This window comes from Cervus canadensis, chromosome 33 (assembly GCF_019320065.1).
Source record: "Cervus canadensis isolate Bull #8, Minnesota chromosome 33, ASM1932006v1, whole genome shotgun sequence".
Classification (NCBI taxonomy): Eukaryota; Metazoa; Chordata; class Mammalia; order Artiodactyla; family Cervidae; genus Cervus; species Cervus canadensis.
The window spans coordinates 9990769-10010487 of record NC_057418.1 but is presented as its reverse complement, the minus strand read 5'-3'; the positions used below and the strand labels follow the sequence as shown (position 1 = coordinate 10010487).

General features: G+C 39.0%; 1 protein-coding gene across 7 annotated transcripts in view; it reads left to right on the top strand.

The window, feature by feature from the left end:
* The window catches only part of MAP7 (microtubule associated protein 7), a 171603-nt gene extending 159990 nt beyond the window's left edge, over nt 1-11613 (top strand). For all 7 annotated transcript variants that reach the window (XM_043456977.1, XM_043456980.1, XM_043456978.1 and 4 more), the window contains 7 exons: nt 238-409; nt 638-739; nt 1304-1354; nt 1447-1504; nt 4283-4382; nt 7849-8072; nt 10160-11613. In XM_043456977.1, the coding sequence (XP_043312912.1) occupies nt 238-409; nt 638-739; nt 1304-1354; nt 1447-1504; nt 4283-4382; nt 7849-8072; nt 10160-10170 (718 nt within the window). In that variant the 3' untranslated portion in view covers nt 10171-11613. The remainder of the gene's footprint in view (nt 1-237; nt 410-637; nt 740-1303; nt 1355-1446; nt 1505-4282; nt 4383-7848; nt 8073-10159) is intronic.
* Nucleotides 11614-19719: the final 8106 nt, after the last annotated feature.

Here is a 19719-nt window from a genome sequence, read left to right as displayed (position 1 = left end):
AGATAGTTACATTGCAGATCCTTAAAAACACAAGCTGCCCTCAGAATATGAGTGGTTCCATTTTGCTTCTGCTTCCCAGGAGGCAATAAGAGGTCGAGGAGAGAGAGTGGCCTCACATGTATCCAAGTGGAGGCTGTGGGAGACCTCCCAACAAACCGTCCTTGAGATAACCACAAGCTCCAGCCTCGCCAAGGAACTCCCCTCACGTTTCTTTGTCTGGGTTGGTCTTTTTTCCAGACAAAAGCGAGAAGAACTGGCCCAGAAGGTAGCTGAAGAGAGGAGCCGCCGAGAGGAGGAGGCCCGCCAGCTGGAAGCTGAGCTAGCCCGGGAGCGGGAAGAGCAGCAGCGGCGGCAGGAGGAGGAGCGGGCCCGGCGCGAGCGGGAGGAGATGGAGCGCATCCGGAAACAGGTAGCGGGGTCCGGCCCGGGCTGGGCAGCGGGTCGGCGGCGCAGCCCCGGCTCGGGACGGCGCGAGGGGCAGCGCAGAGGAGCAGCGCAAGGTGTCCAGCGTGTGGTGAGGACCGCCCTGAGCCTCCTGCGCGCCGTCCTAGTCCTTGCGTCCTGTGCCCCGGCATTTCGGGGCAGCGGGCAAAGCCAGCTTCTCCCTACGAAGCCGACGCCGACTTCTTATTTTCAGAAGGAAGAAGAAGCTCGTGTTCGGGAAGAAGCAGAGAGGGTCCGGCAGGAGCGGGAGAAGCATTTCCAGAGAGAAGAGCAAGAGCGCCTGGAGAGGAAGAAGGTATTTGGGACATTCACTGTTCTGATTCTTCCTAGAATGAAGCAGGCTAGAGATCGAGAGACGGGCTCACCACCTTCAGAAAACAAATGTCTTGCCCATTCTAGGTTCTCTAAAATAGCTCAGTATTCTCCTCCAAAGAAGTCGGTCTTGGTGTTTCAGTCCTCACCAAAAACAGTCACTTCCTTCATGTGGCCTAAGCCAGTTCCAACGCTTTTGTGTGTGTACTGTGCCAAGTTGCTGGGTCCGACTCTTTGCGACCCTATGGACCGAAACCCTCCAGGCTCCTCTGCCCACAGGATTCTCCAGGCTGGAGTGGGTACCATTTCCTCCTCCAGGGGATCTTCCCAAATCAGGGACTGAACCTGTGTCTCTTATGTCTCCTGCATTGGCAGGCAGGTTCTTTACTATTAACTTCTTTTAATAACTCCAGTTAAGACAAAGACAGTATTTTCCCAAAATAGTAGACATGTTTCAATGCTCTGCATTTGCTTAGTCAGTGAAATGCACCAGGCTAGTTTTCTTCCTTTATCGGATCTGTTTGTTAGGTTCTTCCTTTTCTTGTAGCGACTTGAGGAGATTATGAAAAGAACCAGAAGAACAGAAGCTTCAGATAAGGTATTCAGATGGCCATTTTAAAAACTATTCTTAATGGCTTTTTTTTTTTAACTTCTAATTTTAACATTAAAAAGTCTTTTTTTCTTGGCTAGAAAACTGTTGATCAGAGAAATGGAGATATAACCAAGGGAACTCCCTCTGGAGAAACAGGTATGTATTTCAGTGAACTCAATTCAAATGCAGAATTTTTGAATTGACTCTAGAGGTCAAGATAAGCATTGATTTAAAAATAAATGATTTTAAAAAGCATTGATTTAAAAATAAACTCATTCATTCACAGACGCTTAGGTGTATCTCATCTAATCTACAAATAAATCCCCTTTACCTAAAAATCTCTAGCATTTCTAGATTCTTTTCCACATTTGGTTATACTCTAATGGAGTGTTTGATATCTTAAGTCATTTTACATCATATACTTCTTCGATATGTATATATTTTTGTGTCCATATCTGATATATATGCCTTTATAGGTATGTATAGTGGTGGATGGTTTAGTCACTAAGTCACATGCAACTCTTGTGACCCCATGGCCTATAACCCACCAGGCTCCTCTGTCATGGGATTTTCCAGGCAAAAATACTGGAGTGGGTTGCCATTTCTTTCTTCAGTATATACACAGATTAAAATTAATTTTCTTTGAATATACGGTTAAATATCACTTGGAGACCTGGACTTGATCCCTTGGTCAGAAAGATCCCCTGGAGAAGGAAATAGCAACCCACTCCAGTAGTCTTACCTGGAGAATTCCATGGACAGAGGAGCCTTGTGGGCTACAGCCCATGGGGTCGCAAAGAGTCGGACACGACTATAGGACTAACACTGTCACCATCTGCTAAAGGAACCTGTATTTATATTTACTATTAAGGACATTAAACTTTTTGTACTTATACAGCAGTTCTCAGAAAAGGATTTAAATGTTATTTAAGTTCTGACTTCAGAAGACAGTTAAAATTTGAAAATTGTTGAAATTTCATTAGAAAATTGTTCATAAAAAAAAATTGTTTATATGCCATAGGCTTTGGCCAGAGATGATTAATTTCTTGGTGATTTTAAATCAAATTTGATGTAAATAAAAATAAAACTTCATGATTTTACAGAAGGGTGGTTGGTCAATAGTACATTATTCAGTTTTCTTCTTTCATCATCTGCAATGTCAATATGAAGAGAAAGGACCAGAGATATCTCAGTTTCTTTTGCTGTTTTTTTTTGTTTTTTTAAGACAAATGAAATGATTTACATGAAAGAACATTCTCTATAAACTCTAGGGATTTTCAAATGTGAAATTTGGGGTTTAGGGATTTGGTTTTACTTCAGTAGAGGCTTTCCTAGGTCCTTTAGGTCATGATCCCTTCTTAATGGTGTTTTCATGCTCTTTTTATTTTTAAATATTTGTTTGGCTGCACCAGGTCTTAGTTGTATTGGCAGGATCTTTAGTTGCAGTATTTGAATTCCCAGTTGCATCGTGTGAGATCTCGTTCCCTGACCAGAAACTGAACCCAGGCCCCCTACCTTGGGAGCATGGAGTCTCCCCGTCACTGGACCACCAGGGAAGTCCCCATGCTCTTTTAAAGATGCCCTAATTATATTTGTTTGGAAAACAGCCTTAATGGTTGCCTGCTAACCCCACTGTATTTTTAACAGGTTGTCTCCAGGAATGTTGTAATAGACGCAGGCTTGAAGCAGGTGTGGCACCCAGTGAGTGATCAGAATGCGCATTTTAGGGTGTGAATTGTACCCACTCAGGATTATTTGAGGAGCTGATGCTGTAGATTGTGCAGAGCCAAACAAACAGTTCCTAGTATTTTGTTTTTTTTTCCCCCAGTCTTTCTTCTTTCTGCTATTTCCTGATCAATTCTTTTGATATTCTTTTTACCTCACTTCTGTAACAAACAATGGTGAGAGGCAAGGTGAAACTTGTCAGTCATCATACCTGTGTTTATCATCACTAATAATCAGTTTGATTTAAAACTGCTAGAAAGAGGCCTGAGGATTATCTAACACATGTTCCTCTTCTCCCAGTCTCTCATGTGGTTGAGGGCTAAATGGTAGGCTAGGCCAGCAGGTGGAATTTGCAGACCTATCAGAAGTCTTCTCAGAAGCTATGTTACCAACTTTGCAAATTTGGACAGCTTTTAAGTAATCAATCTCTTTGCTTCAGTTACTAAGTTCTGTGTACGCCTGGAAGTATTTTATTCAGTTTGTACTAGGCTGTGAAATAACACTTTGGAACTATTTTACTTATTCTCTGACATCAAGCTGAAACCATAAACTGCCACAAAGGTCCCTGAAATGATGATCTATGTAAGTTTTATAAGACTTTATATAAACCTGGCCCAGATTTTAAAGTCACTTATCAATACTGTTGGCTTACGCTAGACTCCAGCAGGGAGCACTGAATGACTAGGTAGCATGGTTAGGTACAATTCCCTGGCCCTCCATGTGTGAAATCCACACCATTCTTAAATGTGACTGGAACTAAACTGAGTTTTACCAAATAGGGTAAAGCCACTTGTCACCACTTAGGGTGTCTCATGATTATTTGCTCCAAAGCCTTCAGTAATCATTTGTTCAGCATCAGCTTGGCCAAGTCAACATACTACTGTCTTCATCAATTGCTGTGATTTCAATATTACATATTTTGCCCAAAATCAATTGGGTGCAGGCAAAAATAATAGCAGCCCTAGTTTCCACCCTTACAATGTTCCGTGCAGTGTTCTAAGTACATTTACTTCTCACAGTCACCTATGAGGTAGGCACTGTTATCCACGAGGAAACCAAGGCACAGCGCATTTACGGCTTGCCCAAGGTCACACAGCTGGTAAGTGGCAGAGCCAGGACATAAATCCAAGCATTCTGGCTGCTGGGCTTTGGGTTTGATGGTCGAGTAGTAGTAACCCTTTATCCTATCATCTTTGCTATGTCCCACAGTATCTACACTTCCAAATATGACAAACTCTCCAGGATCAGAGGAACCAGAGGCCAGCACCCATGTGGTTACCTCTCACCAGTCAACAGTGACTGTGGACAGGTGAGTCAGTCAACTGGGGCTTTTCTTAGCACTTAGAGCAAAGCGTGACCGTTTTTGTCTAACCATCCCGCCCCCCCACCCTTGGCTCCACCAAACCCCACCAGAATTTTCTGGGGCCAGACAGAATTTCAGAGTTTTAACATGCAGATTTATTATATTTAGGTTCATTATTTTGGTTAGAGGTAGTAATTTTGTAATCTGAGAAAAGGAAAATGTCTTTTCTTGAACTTGCTAAATATGATGGTGAGGTTTTTGTGTGGCTATTTAATCAAATTATAGGGAATAATTTGTTACTTTCCTTTATATATCTTTGGCATGATCCTAGACCATCTTCACACACTTTGATGATATATAACAGCTGTATTTTTACTATATATAATATTATAGTGAATCACAGGTTTGTTCCTTAGTAAAAGTAATTTAGATGCCAGTATTTCTTATGCCAATAGTAGGACTTCCTACGAGGAAACAAATGGTTGCTAACAATAGTTAAGAAGTGTGGGTTGACAGAAGATTACCTTTCTCTTCCCTTGCATTTATATTGACAGGATTTTAACAGCGCTCCCTCAAACATGAAAAAAGTTCTGTCTCTAATGCCAGCTTTAGATACCATAAGAGAATTGAAGCTCCTCAAATTAATTTTCCTTTAATTGATAGAACAATATGTCTTAAGATCTAAGATCTTTCTTTTTCCCAGTTATATTGAGATGTGATTGACATATAGCACTGTGTAAGTTTAAGGTATATGGCATAATGGTTGATATATATAAATTCTTAATCTAAAAACATATACCACATGTTCTATAGTATTGGCAGCAATGAAAAGACAAGTCATCCTAAGGTGTCATAGGGTATCTTTGTATATCTTTCTGGGACAGTAAACATTTTTTATTTTGCCCACTTACAATTCCAAAAAACCCCACAATTTTCTGAAGAGATACCTTAACAATAAGCTTTTTATTATGTTGAATAAATTTTCAAAATTATCTGATACATATTAAGTAATATTTCATTTTTAAATTAGTTTGATTTTCAAATAAAATATTCATTTCCAACTCCTATAAAAAGTACTGCAGAGAGTACCCCATTATTATAACAAGGAATAACTTTTTTAAGCCATAGATAATTCTCTCCAGGGAATAAAATTAGCTTATACATTAGCTGACTCTCTTCAGTGGTAAAATCACCAAGTGATCAATCATTGTATAAGAACCTGAAACATACCTCGAAAAGTCTTGCATCCAGCTTCAACCTCGAATGTAAGCCAAAGAAAGGGAATTCAAAAGCTGGTTCTCATACCTTAAAGAGGATCCATAAACCCTAACCTCAGCAACTTGAGCTTCAGTTTTATAGTTTTTGCATATCACTGTGTCCTCTGAACATTTAATAATTGCTCATCCAAAGCATATGGTATGATTATTCCTCTGTTAACAAGACTGGGTGGAGTGGTTGGGTAGTAGTGGAAGGGGAAAATGAAGTCAGCTGTTGAGTCAAACCTGGGGTTGGTGTTGCCATTATAACTTGTCAGCACACGCAGGCCTGGAAGGTGACAGAGTTGACATTGTCAAGGAACAAGGGCTTTGAAGATGTATTCTTCTTTTGCCAAAACTTCTACTTAAAAATCTCTGTGGGATGAGAACCGAAACTCTCCCTGCTTACAGAAAGCCTACTCATATTGGGAAAGAATAGGATGGCAGGCATTTGGTGTGTGTGCATACATGCACATTCATGTAGACTGTGATGCCAAGCTTCCTCTCAGTTCCATGGTATGATAGTGAGAAAGCACCATGCCGTCATAGTCTGAATCTGTATAATAATTTTATGTTCTTGTCCACAGCACTCTACAAATAATATTTTCACTGTACCCTGCAATGCCTTGTGATGCAGTTAGGTCAGGCATCTTTATTTTTCTCCTAAAAGAAGAGGTTTAATAGTTAACAAAAAATATACCAAAATATCCAAATCAGAAATGCTTTAGAATATGTTCCACGAAATAAATATATCTCACTGACTGAGGAAAGTAAACTATATCCTCAGTACAGGGGCAGAGAAGCAAAGATTCCTCAAAAAAAAAAAAAGAGGGAGGGGGACAGTGGAAAGATTGGATGTATATTAGCTTCATTTTCACCATTTGGGAAGGAGATGGAAAAAAGACTAACTTGCTAAAGTTCAAGTTGCTGGCATTACTGACAGAGACCTGATTTTCTGATCTCTTCCATAGACCTGTCTATAGCTAAACATTCAGTTAATGATCAATGTATATTAAAAGTTAAAACATTCACAATTTTTGCCTCATTTTCCATTTGAAGACTAACTCTTGTCAAACAGGGTCATTTTCTTATGAGCACTGAACAAATCATGAAGCTTGCAAATATGTTTACTGCTGCAGTCAGGTAAAATCAACAGTAAAATTAATCTAGCATCTGTTCAATGCACAGGCATTGTTTTATCACATTGTAAAGCATAATAATGAACATATAACCTAAAAAGGGCTACTGATTTGGTTGTGCAGTGTGTAGAGGGATCAAAAAACCTAAAAGAAATTACAGGTAAAAGCTTAAGGATTTCATGGCCAATTGAATGTATCTTAAAAATCCGAGATATTAAGCATGAATTGATAAGAATCGAGGTAGGGTCAGAGGAGAGTTAAGGGGCAAAGATGAGAAGGTTGGTCTAGAACAATTAACCTATACAATTATGTTCATGTTTTAGGAAGCTGGAGATAGCCAGAAAGAATTTGAATAGCCAGGCAGTGTACAAAATAGCATTATGAGAAAAACACAGGACCAGAAATCCTGTAGCCAGTCTGGAATGCAGACTGTCTCTCAGTACTTGTGCAACTTGTGCAAATTATTCCCCTCACACCCAAGTTATAATCCCCTCATCCTTGAAGTTGAAGAAGGCAATGGCACCCCACTCCAGTACTCTTGCCTGGAAAATCCCGTGGACAGAGGAGCCCGGTAGGCTGCAGTCCATGGGGTCGCTAAGAGTCGGACATGAGTGACTTCACTTTCACTTTTCACTTTCTTGCATTGGAGAAGGAAATGGCAACCAACCCACTCCAGTGTTCTTGCCTGGAGAATCTCAGGGACGGGGGAGCCTGGTGGGCTGCCGTCTATGGGGTCGCACAGAGTCAGACACGACTGAAGCGACTTAGCAGCAGCAGCATCCTTGAAGTAAAGATCCTAATAAGGGCTATTTTTATCAGACAAAGGGATGTAAAATGCCTGCAGTAGAAATTGTTAAATGTATGTAGAATTATTGATAATGATCTATTCTAATTGATAAATTGTTCCATTTGATTATTTTTAAAAAATCTGTTTTTAAAGTATAAATATGTTGGAGCTCACCATTTTCATTAAAAAATGATGTCATTCTGATTTATTATAAAAGTTTTGGGTTGTCCTAAAACTGTTTTCCAGTTTTAATACTAACTCCTTTAATTTTGATATTTCCAACTCCCTAGTACTCCCAGTTTGGAAAAACAACCAAGTGAAAATGGAATATCAGTTCAGAATGAAAATTTTGAAGAAATTATAAACTTACCCATTGGATCTAAACCGTCCAGACTAGATGTCACCAACAGTGAGAATCCAGATATTCCTTTGAATCCAATTTTGGCCTTTGACGATGAAGGGACACTTGGGCCCCTGCCTCAGGTAGACGGTGTTCAGACACAACAGACAGCAGGTAAGCTTGCCTCAAACTTCCTTCAGTAAACGTCAGAAGTAGGTGACAGCGAAGAGGGAAGGAGAAGGGAATGGCAACCCACCCCAGTATTCTTCCCTGAAGAATCCATGGACAGAGGAGCCTGGTGGGCTGTGGTCCGTGGAATCGCGAAGAGTCAGCCATGACTGAATGACTAACGCTTAAGAGGGAGTGAATCTTCTGCTGTGAGACTGGCACGCTTTGTCCCTCAAGGGACCAAACATGCCTCATGGAAAAGACTGCATGGGTCATAGAAACTGAGTTTTGAGTCGTGTTGGGCAACTTCTAGGGCCCCTCCTTTCCTCCCACTCAGGGTAGAAATTCAGTCTGTAGCACCTGTGGGTATCTGTACTCCCCTCAAAGAGCAACATTCATTGCCCAGAGACACTGCTGGTCAGAACACGCTTCACAGTAAGACAAAAACTTAACCATAACTGAGTGGCCACTGAACCAAGTTCTGTCCACTGGAGACAAGGTTTGTTTGGTTTCTATCCCATCTTTCTCGGTTCTAAAGATATTTGAAGACTGCCAACATGTGGCTCAGATGGTAAAGAATCCCCCTGCAATGCAGGAGACCCGGATTCAGTCCCTGGGTCGGGAAGATCCCCTGGAGAAGGGAATGGCTACCCACTCCTGTTTTCTTGCCTGGAGAACCCCATGGACAGAGGAGCCTGGCGGGCTGCAGTCGATAGGGTTGCAAAAAGTGGACACGACTGAGCAACTAACACAGTCACTTTTTTCACTTTAAGCATGTTCTCCTGTGACTTTTCTCTTGTTTGGCACAGCAACCTAGGATAATACATTATTGTCCTTTTTACGTGTAATGAGGTAACAATTTAGGGAACAGGACCAGTATAGGAGTATACTGAGCCCAGGGGCCTTCCATTCCTAGTTGAGTGACTGCAGCTGTTGACTCTCTTAGACCCTCCGGGACTTACACTTAAGCTGAAGTCATTGTGCAAAAAGAACAGTACCTTTACAGGACCCAGAGAAATAACAACATAAAAAATTGCCAGCTCAGTGCTCCTAGTGACTGAACAGCACAATCTCATCAGGCTCAAGAAGAAATTGGATAATCCAGCTTCATCTCTTTTCAAACCTCTTCAAATTCTATCAACTTCTCTCTCTCCCAGCACCTCACTTTCACATATTGAACAGCGCCAGGCAAATTCAGGATGTTTAGATGAGTCGATAAAGCATTACTTGTGGTCAAATTGTTTTGTATTAGATTGCAACAAATATTTTTAGATATAAATATATTAAATATATTAGATCTAACAAATATTTTCCAGTTTAAAACTGGTTGAAAAAGCCAATTTTGAACCTTTATACACACTTTGGGCCTGTAACTTTGCTTTAGTGATCTGCTTTTTTAGATTGTGAAAGGAAGAAGGTCCACTGTAAATGAAAGCTATTAACACCTGACATTCTGTTAAATTAAGCGTTTGAGAACAATCTGATTACCTATGTGTTGATGGAAGCACCCCTGGTACAGCTTCCTACTTTGTCATGTCAGAGATTCACAGAGATGTAAGGAATGTTCAGATGACTTTCTGTTTGATTTTGCCAGGTTTTAAATCACCGTTTGATTTAAAGGTGATTTAATGATTTACCTCTCATTTCATTTCCCACTCTTTTCTAGGAACATAGTCCAGCGTCTGCATTAGTAGGTGGTGTTAGGGGTTGTTTTTGTTCATGGCTACTTGTCAACCATCATTTATTTCAGCTTCAACATATGACTGGAGCCTGAAGCATCAGGTACTGAGGATTGAACACCAATGAATGTAAAGTTTCTAATCTCAAAGCAAAGTACAACTGACTTACACAGTTTGAAAAAGCAAATGATATATAGCCTAAGTTAAAGAAAGGACATGTGTTTTCCTATTAGTGGTAGAATTCATTTAGATAGAAGACCAGGGATCCTTATAAAATTGCCTGTTCTTATGTAAGACAGTGTATAAAAAGCATGGTAAAGTTTTAGGAACATATTGATAAGATATTACTCTAGTATTTTCTAAGACTTTAGGTAAATGTCATATTAATCTGTTCTTTCTTGTCTCCTAATATAGAAGTTATATGAGCATTTCTTCTGAAGAACCAAAGCAGAAATTTAAAAAGAATTTCTACAGTTAATGGAATTCCTTCCATGCTACAAAGGAGCATCTTCCCTTCCTCCAGTTTTCTAAAGATTTCTTGACCATCATTTTGAAAAGATTTTATTAAAACTAGCTAAAGACAACAGACTGGAAAGCTTTTCTAATAATTTTCACCAGTAGAGAAAAAAAAAAAATGCTCCTTGTTCTTCAGTACTTTAAAATGGCTTTTTCCAGTGTGCTTCTTCTTAGGAAATCAATATTTTTCTGCATTCTTTAAAAGATGAGACCATTTGGCTATCAAAAATGGGCTGAGTAGGCATGATTTTTCACATAGATATTTTGGTCTTTAAATGCTAACATGTAAAATTGACACAGAAATTTTTACCTTTTACAATATAATACTTGAAAATATAAGTACCTCTTGGTTCCACAGGTAGAGTCAATAGGAGAGGTGTTTAAATTAAGCCTGTTTGTTAAAATATTATTGCAAAGAGCTCTATTTGTAGAGGCAGATTACCAGGTTCCTGTAAATGCAACTTGTACATGGACATTCTGCAAACCCCGCTGTCCCATTCTTCTTGCATCTTTTTTGCTAAAGCGTACTCGAGTTTTAAAATGTGAAAAAATTATTTTTTCTAGAGCAAGAAAATAATTTACTGTCCTCTTAAATAATGTATTTATAAAGTTTTTCAGAGAAACTAATCAAATAAATTAGAACAATGTGATAACATTGCAGATTTGATTTATGAGATGCATTCCTTATATTACCGTGAGAGAATGTTGCTGATAATTCAGGGCTATTTCTGAAGTCTGTTTATTGCTGCTGTCCCCAGTGATGGTGGGACTTATCTTTGCCTTACCGGATCTCAAATTATGTGCGAGGGAATAAAGATTTACTATTTCTTTAAATAAAAAAAAAAAAAGAATTTGGTTTTGCTCGTTTAAGAGCAATGAAAAAAATGATGGAATTGTTGACTGTGTTTGCACCCAGGACACTGCAGGACACCTTCATGAAGGTCCTTGTTCTGTGTGACATCCATCAGCTTTCACCCTTCACTTCTGCTGCTGAGCTTGGCTATACAAACTTGCACTTTCATTTGATGATATAAATTCAATTTTATTTTATCATTTGAGAGACTGTTAGTAACTAAATACTGAAGGAGAGAAAACATTGAGGAAACACATGTTTTATTATGGAGTATTTTTAAAAACTGATAAACTTCTGCCACTAGAGTGTGCTTTTATTAAAAGAGGGGTTGGTTAATTAGGTTGAATGAGGGGCTGTTCATTTATTGGACTGTTTCCTTAAAATCCCAACGTACCATCTTTAGTAACAGCTGTAATTTGTTAAAACATTAATTTGGGGGTTTTCCCTGTTCTCAGTTGTCCATGTACACATAGTCATATTAAAAGAAAATCTGTTCAAATTGGGTCGTTGTTGTTGTTGTTTAGATTGACCTAGCATGAAAACACCAAATAAAATGTGTTTGACATAGTTTTACTTTTAAGTTTCTCATGTTATAACTGTACTTAGGTTGATTCTCGAGTTTTCCAATTGTTCTTCACTTAACCTCAACCATCTTCCTCTGAACAGGCATACAGAATAGGTTTCTTTAAAATTTAGAGCAGGAATTCAGTTTTTGCTAGGTTTTCCTTTTTTTATTTATATTTAACTTGCGCAAAATCATTAGCAAACTGAAAGTCTCTAAGTAATCAAGTTTTAATTAGAAGTGATAGAAAATTGTTAACTCTTATTTTGTTAGCCACACTGCCTTTACAACAATTGGATTGCTTTCTCTCCAGCCCCTTTAGATCAGTACATATCTACTTCTGATCTTAAAAAGGTGCTCAGTAGGGACTACATTAAGGGAGGGTCTCAGGGATCCATGGCATGAAGGTGCATGGGCTTTTTGTTTCCACAAAAAGTGTGGTGTTTTTCCACACCATTGCAGTCTGTCTTAGTCACCAGTCACATGTTCATTTGGTAGATAGCCACCAACCTTTACTGGACGGTAAGACTATATGTTTCCTCTTGCATAACTTCACTGCTGCTGCTGCTAAGTCGCTTCAGTCATGTCCGACTCTGTGCGACCCCATAGACGGCAGCCCACCAGGCTCCCCCGTCCCTGGGATTCTCCAGGCAAGAACACTGGAGTGGGGTGCCATTTCCTTCTCCAGTGCATGAAAGTGAAAAGTGAAAGTGAAGTCATTCAGTCGTGTCCAACTCTTCACAACCCCATGGACTGCAGCCCACCAGGCTCCTCCGTCCATGGGATTTTCCAGGTGAGAGTACCGGAGTGGGGTGCCATTGCCTTCTCTGGCATAACTTCACTACCTGGTGGTATATTCTAATAGAAGCAAATCTAAAACAGTTCTTTCACATGAACAAACATTAATTCACAGAATGATCTTTGGAAAGCTTGAGGAAGTTCCTTCTCAAAACCATCAAGGTATCTGTGGGATTATGATTTGCCTCACAGCAGGTAGGAGCACAGTGATATTCTAAAGGCAGGATTAGGTAAGCTGATTGGATCAGGAAGCACAGTCCTAAATGGGTGGGTTATAGGAAGGCGAACCCCCAGAACTCTACACCTACAGTGCTAATTAAAAGTCCTGAGCTTGCAGGATCTGCCATATTCTTTTACCTCATGCATATTCCCTCTCAGCCTTTCTAGACAACCACTCATCTTTCAAGCTCCATTCACTAATGAAAAGTTACTAACATCCTTTCTGCTGATTAACAGTGATACAGATTTAGATAGCAAGGTTTAAAGCCACCAGATTGGGGTCTTTCAAATCGTATCTGTCCTACCCCCATGGTAAGATTAAACATATATAGCTTATATATACATGTATATATACTCTGGAGAGTCTCTTCAACAGCAAGAAGATCAAACCAGTCAATCTTAAAGGAAATCAATCCTAAATACTCATTGGAGGGACTGGTGCTGAAGCTCCAATACTCTGGCCACGTAATGTGAAGAGTTGACTCACTGGAAAAGACCCTGATGATTGAAAGCAAAAGGAGAAGAGGACAGCAGAAGAAGAGATGGTTGGATAGCATCACTGATTCAATGAACATGAACTTGAGCAAACTCCGGGAGATAGGGATAGGGAGGCCTGGCATGCTATGTATGGTCCATGGAGTCACAAAGAGTTGGACACGACTTAACAACTGAACAACAACATACACATGCATCACAAAGTATACGTTAAAGTGTTTTGAAGTAAATTATTGCATATTAACTAGAGGAAAAATGGCAACTCACTCCAGTATTCTTGCCTAGAGAATTCCATGGACAGAGGAGCCTGGCAGGCTACAGTCCATGGGGTCACAAAGAGTCACAGGCACCAATAAATGGAACCATCTTTTGCATTTTTTTTTTAACTAATGGAAATGATTCACCTATTGGCCTATATATGTTTTGTGCATAGAACATTAAAAGTCATGATGAAATGGCTATTATCAGGTTAGAAAAGCAATTTTAGATGACCTTCTAAGAAACATCATCCCTTCAATCCTCCCATCCCACTTGAACACCTAAACCTGCTAAAAAATACTGTCATTTTTTCACATCTTTTGGCTTTTCACTGGTTTGGGGAAGAAGCTGTAAAGCCAAAAAATGGAAAAGAAAAGCACCATTCTGTGAACAGAGACAATTTTAAATTGTTACAAGTATTTTGCTAATTACTGTTTCCTTGGTGACTACTAGCTTGAGGTTTATGTTGATAGCTTTGATTACAATTTTAGAGATCAAAGAAATTTTAGGAAATGACAAAAATTAAAAAGAATATTAACAGCAGCAGGGGGAAAAGCAACCAATAACATACAAAGGAACTTCCATAAAGCTATCAGTTGATACTTCAACAGAAGAAACTGCAGGCCAGAAGGGAGTGGCATGATATATTTAAAGTGGTCAAAGGGGAAAACCTACAACCTCTACCCAAAAAGGATCTCATTCAGATTTGGAGAGATCAGAAACTTTACAAACAAGCAAAAGCTAAAATTTGAGCACCAACAAACCAATTTTACAAGAAATGTTAAAGAATTAGAAACAAAGTTATGAAATGAAAAGCTCTTCATTAAAAGCAAATATACAGTAAAGGTAAGAAATCATCCACAAAGCTAGGGAAGTAAGACAAAAGTAGCAAAATCATCAAGATCCACAATAAGCAGTTAAGGGATACATAAAACAATTAGATGATACACAAAACAATTAAAATGATTACTGTTTCCACTATCATATTTTACATCTAATGTTTTGTGTATCCTTTAACTGCTTATATATATAGGTAGATAGATCCAGGTGGCACTAGTGGTAAAGAATCCTGCCAATGCAGGAGAAATAAGAGACGATTTCAATCCCTGGGTCAGGAAGATCCCCTAGGGGAGAAAATGGCAACCCACTCCAGTATTCTTGCCAGGAGAAACCCATGGACAGAGGAGTGGGCAGGCTACAGCCCATGGAGTCACAAAGAGCTGGACATGACTAAGCATCTGAGCATATCTAGACATATATATATATAGTCTATATACACACATATATATTTAGACTGCTATATCAAAACCTCACGGTAACCACAAACCAAAAATCTACAATAGATATATACACACAAAAAGCAATTCAAACAACACTAAAGATAATCATCAAATCACAAGAGTAAAGAACAAAAGAAGAAAGGGGGAGTGGAAGACCTACAAAAACAAGCCCCAAACAATTAACAAAATGGAAATATGAACATCAGTTCAGTTCAGTCGCTCAGTCATGTCCGACTCTTTGCGAGCCCATGAATCACAGCACGCCAGGCCTCCCTGTCCATCACCAACTCCTGGAGCTTACTCAAACTCAAGTTCATCGAGTCGGTGATGCCATCCAGCCATCTCATCCTCTGTTGTCCCCTTCTCCTCCTGCCCCCAATCCCTCCCAGCATCAGGGTCTTTTCCAATGAGTCAACTCTTCGCATCACGTGGCCAAAGTACTGGAGCTTCAGCTTCAGCATCAGTCCTTCCAATGAACACCCAGGACTGATCTCCTTTAGGATGGACTGGTTGGATCTCCTTGCAGTCCAAGGGACTCTCAAGAGTTTTCCCCAACACCACAGTTCAAAGGCATCAATTATTCGGCGCTCAGCTTTCCTCACAGTCCAACTCTCACATCCATCCATGACCACTGGAAAAACCATAGCCTTGACTAGATGGACCTTTATTGGCAAAGTAATGTCTCTGCTTTTTAATATGCTATCTAGGTTGGCCGTAACTTTCCTTCCATACTTACCAGTAATTAAATGTAAATGGACTACATGCTCCAATCAAGAGTGACTGGATAAAAAGGGTATTCCATGCAAATGGAAATCAAAAGAAAGCTGGAATGGCAATACTCATTTTCAGGCACAATAGATTTCAAAATTTAAAAACTGTTATAAGAGACAAAGGAGAATACTACATAGTGATCAAGGGATAAATCCAGAAAGAAGATATAATAATTGTAAATGTATATTCACCCAACATAGGGGCATCTCAATATGTAAGGCAAATACTAACAGCCATAAAAGGAAAATTGACAATAACGCAATAGTAGTGGAGGACTTCAACACCACACTTAACATCAGTGGACAGATCATCCAGACAGAAAAATCAAGGTAACACAGACCTTAAAGGAAACATTAGACCAAATGAACTTAATTGATACTTATAGAGCATTCCATCTATAAGCAGGAGAATACTCATTCAAGTGTATATGGAACATTCTCTAGGGTAGATCATATGCTAGACCACAAATCAGGTCCCAGTATATTTAAGAAAATTAAAATCATATCAAACTTCTTTTCTGACTATAACACTATAAGACTGGAAAACGATTACAAGAAAAAAACTGCAAAATACACAAACAAATGGAGGGCAAACAATATGCTACTGAACAACCAATGGGTTATTGAAGAAATAAAAAATACCTAGAGACAAATGAAAATAACAAGCCAAAGCCTGTGGAACATAGCAAAATCTAAGAGGGAAGTGTATAGTGATACAAGCATATATCAGGAAACCAGAAAAATCTCAAACAACCTAACCTAACATCTAGTAGAAGGAAAGAAATCACGAAGATCAGAGCATAAATAAATAGAAACAAAGAAAAAACAGAAAAGATCAATGAAAGATAAACAAATGAAAAGATAATCAAATGAAAAGATAAACAAAATTGATAAATCTTTAGTCAGACTCATCGAGAGAGAGGATTCAAACCAATAAAAATTAGAAATGAAAAAGAAGTTACACCTGATACCACTATATTGCCAATAAAAGGAACAGCCTAGAAAACATGGATGAATTCTTAGAAAAGTACAATCTTCCAAAACTGAACTAGGAAGAAATACAAAATATGAACAGACCAGTCATAAGGAATGAAATTGAAATTGTGATTTAAAAACGTCCAACAAACAAATGTCCAGGACCAGATGACTTCACAGGTGAATTCTATTAAACTTTTAAGAGTTAAGACTGACCCTTCTGAAACTATTCCAAAAAACTACAGAGGAAGGAATACTCCCAAACTTATTCTGTGAGGCTCAAGTTCCGAAAGATATCACAAAAAGAGAAAATTACAGGTCAATATTACTGATGAACATAGACACAAAAATCATCAACAAAATACTACCAAACCAAATCCAGCAATATATTAAAAGGATCTTAAACCATAATCAAGTGGGATTTAAACCAGGCATGCAAGGATTTTTCAATATCTGCAAATCAGTTTGATTATACCACATAAACAAATTGAGGAATAAAAACCATATGATCTCCATGGATGCAGAAAAAGAGTTTGACAAAGTTCAACATCCATTAACGATAAAAACTATCCAGAAAGTGGGCACCTATCTCAACATAATAAGGGACATATATGACAAACCCACAGCAAATGTCATCCTCATTGGTTAAAAATTGAAAGCATTTCTTCTAAGATCAGGAACAAGACAAGGGTGTCCACTCTTGCCACTTTTACTTATAGTTTTGGAAGTCCTAGACATGGCAGTTGGAGAAGCAAAACAAAAAGAATCTAAGTTAGAAAAGAAGAAATAAAACTGTCACTGCAGATGACATGATGCTATACATAGAAAATCCTAAAGATGCTATCAGAAAACTACTAGAGGTCATCAGTGAAGGTGGTAAATTAAAGGATACACAATTAATACACAGAAATCTGTTGCATTTCTACATACTAAAAGGTCAGAAAGAGAAATTAAGGAAAGAATCCCATTTACCATCATATCAAAAATAAATAAATAAAGTACTAAAGAATAAACCTAAGGAGGCAGAAGACCTGTACCCCAAAAACTATAAGATGCTGATAAAAGAAATCAAAGATGCCACAAACTGATGCAAAGATATACCATATACACCACAAACTGGAAGAATTCATGTACTACTCAAGGTAATCTATAGAGTCAATGCATATGTGCATACTCAGTCATGTCCAACTCTTTGCCATCCCATGGACTGTAGCCTACCAGGCTCCTCTGTCCTTGGAATTTTCCAGGCAAGAATACTGGAGTGGGTTGCCATTTCCTTTTCCAGGAGATCTTTCCTACCCAGGGATCAAACCCACATCTTCTGCATCTCCTGCATTGGCAGGCAGATTCCTTACCATTCAGTGCAATCCCTATCAAATTACCAGTGGCATTTTTCAGAGAGTTAGAAGAAAAAAATTTTATGGTTTGTAGGAAAACACAAAGACCCCAAATAGCCAAAGCAATCCTAAGAAATAAAAATGGAGCTGGAGGAATGGGCCCCCTGACTCCAGGTTATACTACAAAGCCGCAGTAAACAGAATAGTGCTGTATTGGCACAAAAACAGAAATATAGACCGACGGAACAGGACTGAAAGCCCAGAAATAAATCCAGGCATCTACGGTCAATTAATCTATGGCAAAGGAGACAAGAAAATACATGGAGAAAAGATGGTCTGCTCATAAGTGGTACTGGTAAAACTGGACAGCTACGTCTAAAATAATGAAACTAGAACATTCTCTAGCACCATACAAAAAACAAACTGAAAATATATTAAAGATCAAACATAAGACCAGACACTATAAAACTCTTAGAGGTAAACAGAGGCAGAACACTCTGACATACATTGCAGCAATGCCTTTTTGGATCCACCTCCTAAAGAAAAGGAAAGATATACCCATTTGAATGCAGAGTTCCAAAGAATAGCAAGGAGAGATAAGAAAGCTTTCTTAAGTGAATAATGCAAAGAAACAGAGAAAATCAATAGAATGGGAAAGACAAAAGATCTCAAGAAAATTAGAGATACCATGGGAATATTTCATGCAGAGATGGGCACAATAAAGGTCAGAAACAGTATGGATCTAACAGAAGCAGAAGATATTAAGAGGTGGCAAGAATACACAGAAGAACTGTACAAAAAATGTCTTAATGACCCGGATAACCATAATGGTGTATCACTCACCTAGAGCCAAACATCCTGGAGTATCAAGTCAAGTGAGCCTTAGGACTCATTCTAAAAAACAAAGCTAATGGAGGTGATGGAATTCCAGCTGAGCTATTTCAAATTATAAAAGATGATGCTGTGAAAGTGCTGCACTCAATATGCCAGCAAATTTGAAAAACTCAGCAGTGGCCACAGAACTGGAAAAGATCAGTTTTCATTCCAATCCCAAAGAAAGGCAATGCCAAAGAATGTTCAAACTACCACACAATTGTACTCATTTCACATTCTAACAAGGTAATGCTCAAAATCCTTCAAAATAGGCTTCAGCATATGTGAACCAATAACTTCCAGATGTAAAAGCTGGACTTATAAAAAAAAAAAAAACAAACAAACAGAGGAACCAGAAATCAAATTGCCAACATACACTGAAGTGAAGTGAAATTTGCTCAGTCATGTCTGACTCTTTGTAACCCCATGGACTATAAAGTCCATGGAATTCTCCAGGCCAGAATACTGGCGTATGTAGCCTTTCCCTTCTCTAGGGGATCTTCCCAACCCAGGGATCAAACCCAGGTCTCCCACATTGCAGGCAGATTCTTTACCAGCTGAACTACACGGGAAGCCCCAACATCCACTGGATCACAGAAAAAGCAAGGGAATTCCAGAAAAACATCTGCTTCATTGGCTATGCTAAAGCCTTTCACTGTGTGGATCACAGCAAACTGTGGAAAATTCCTAAAGAGATGGGAACACCCGACCACCTTACCTGTTTCCTGAGAAACATGTATGCAGGACAAGAAGCAACAGCTAGTACTAGACATGGAACAATAGACTGGTTCAAAACTGGAAAAGGAGTACGTCAAGGCTGTATACTGTCACCCTGCTTACTTTACTTATATGCAGAGAACATCATGCAAAATGCTGGGCTGGATGAAGCTCATGCTGGAATCAAGATTGCCAGGAGAAATATCAATAACCACAGATATGCAGATGACACCACCCTAATGGCAAAAAGCAACGAGGAAATAAGAGCCTCTTGATGAAGGTGAAAGAGGGGAGTGAAAAAAAACCGCCTTAAAACTCCAC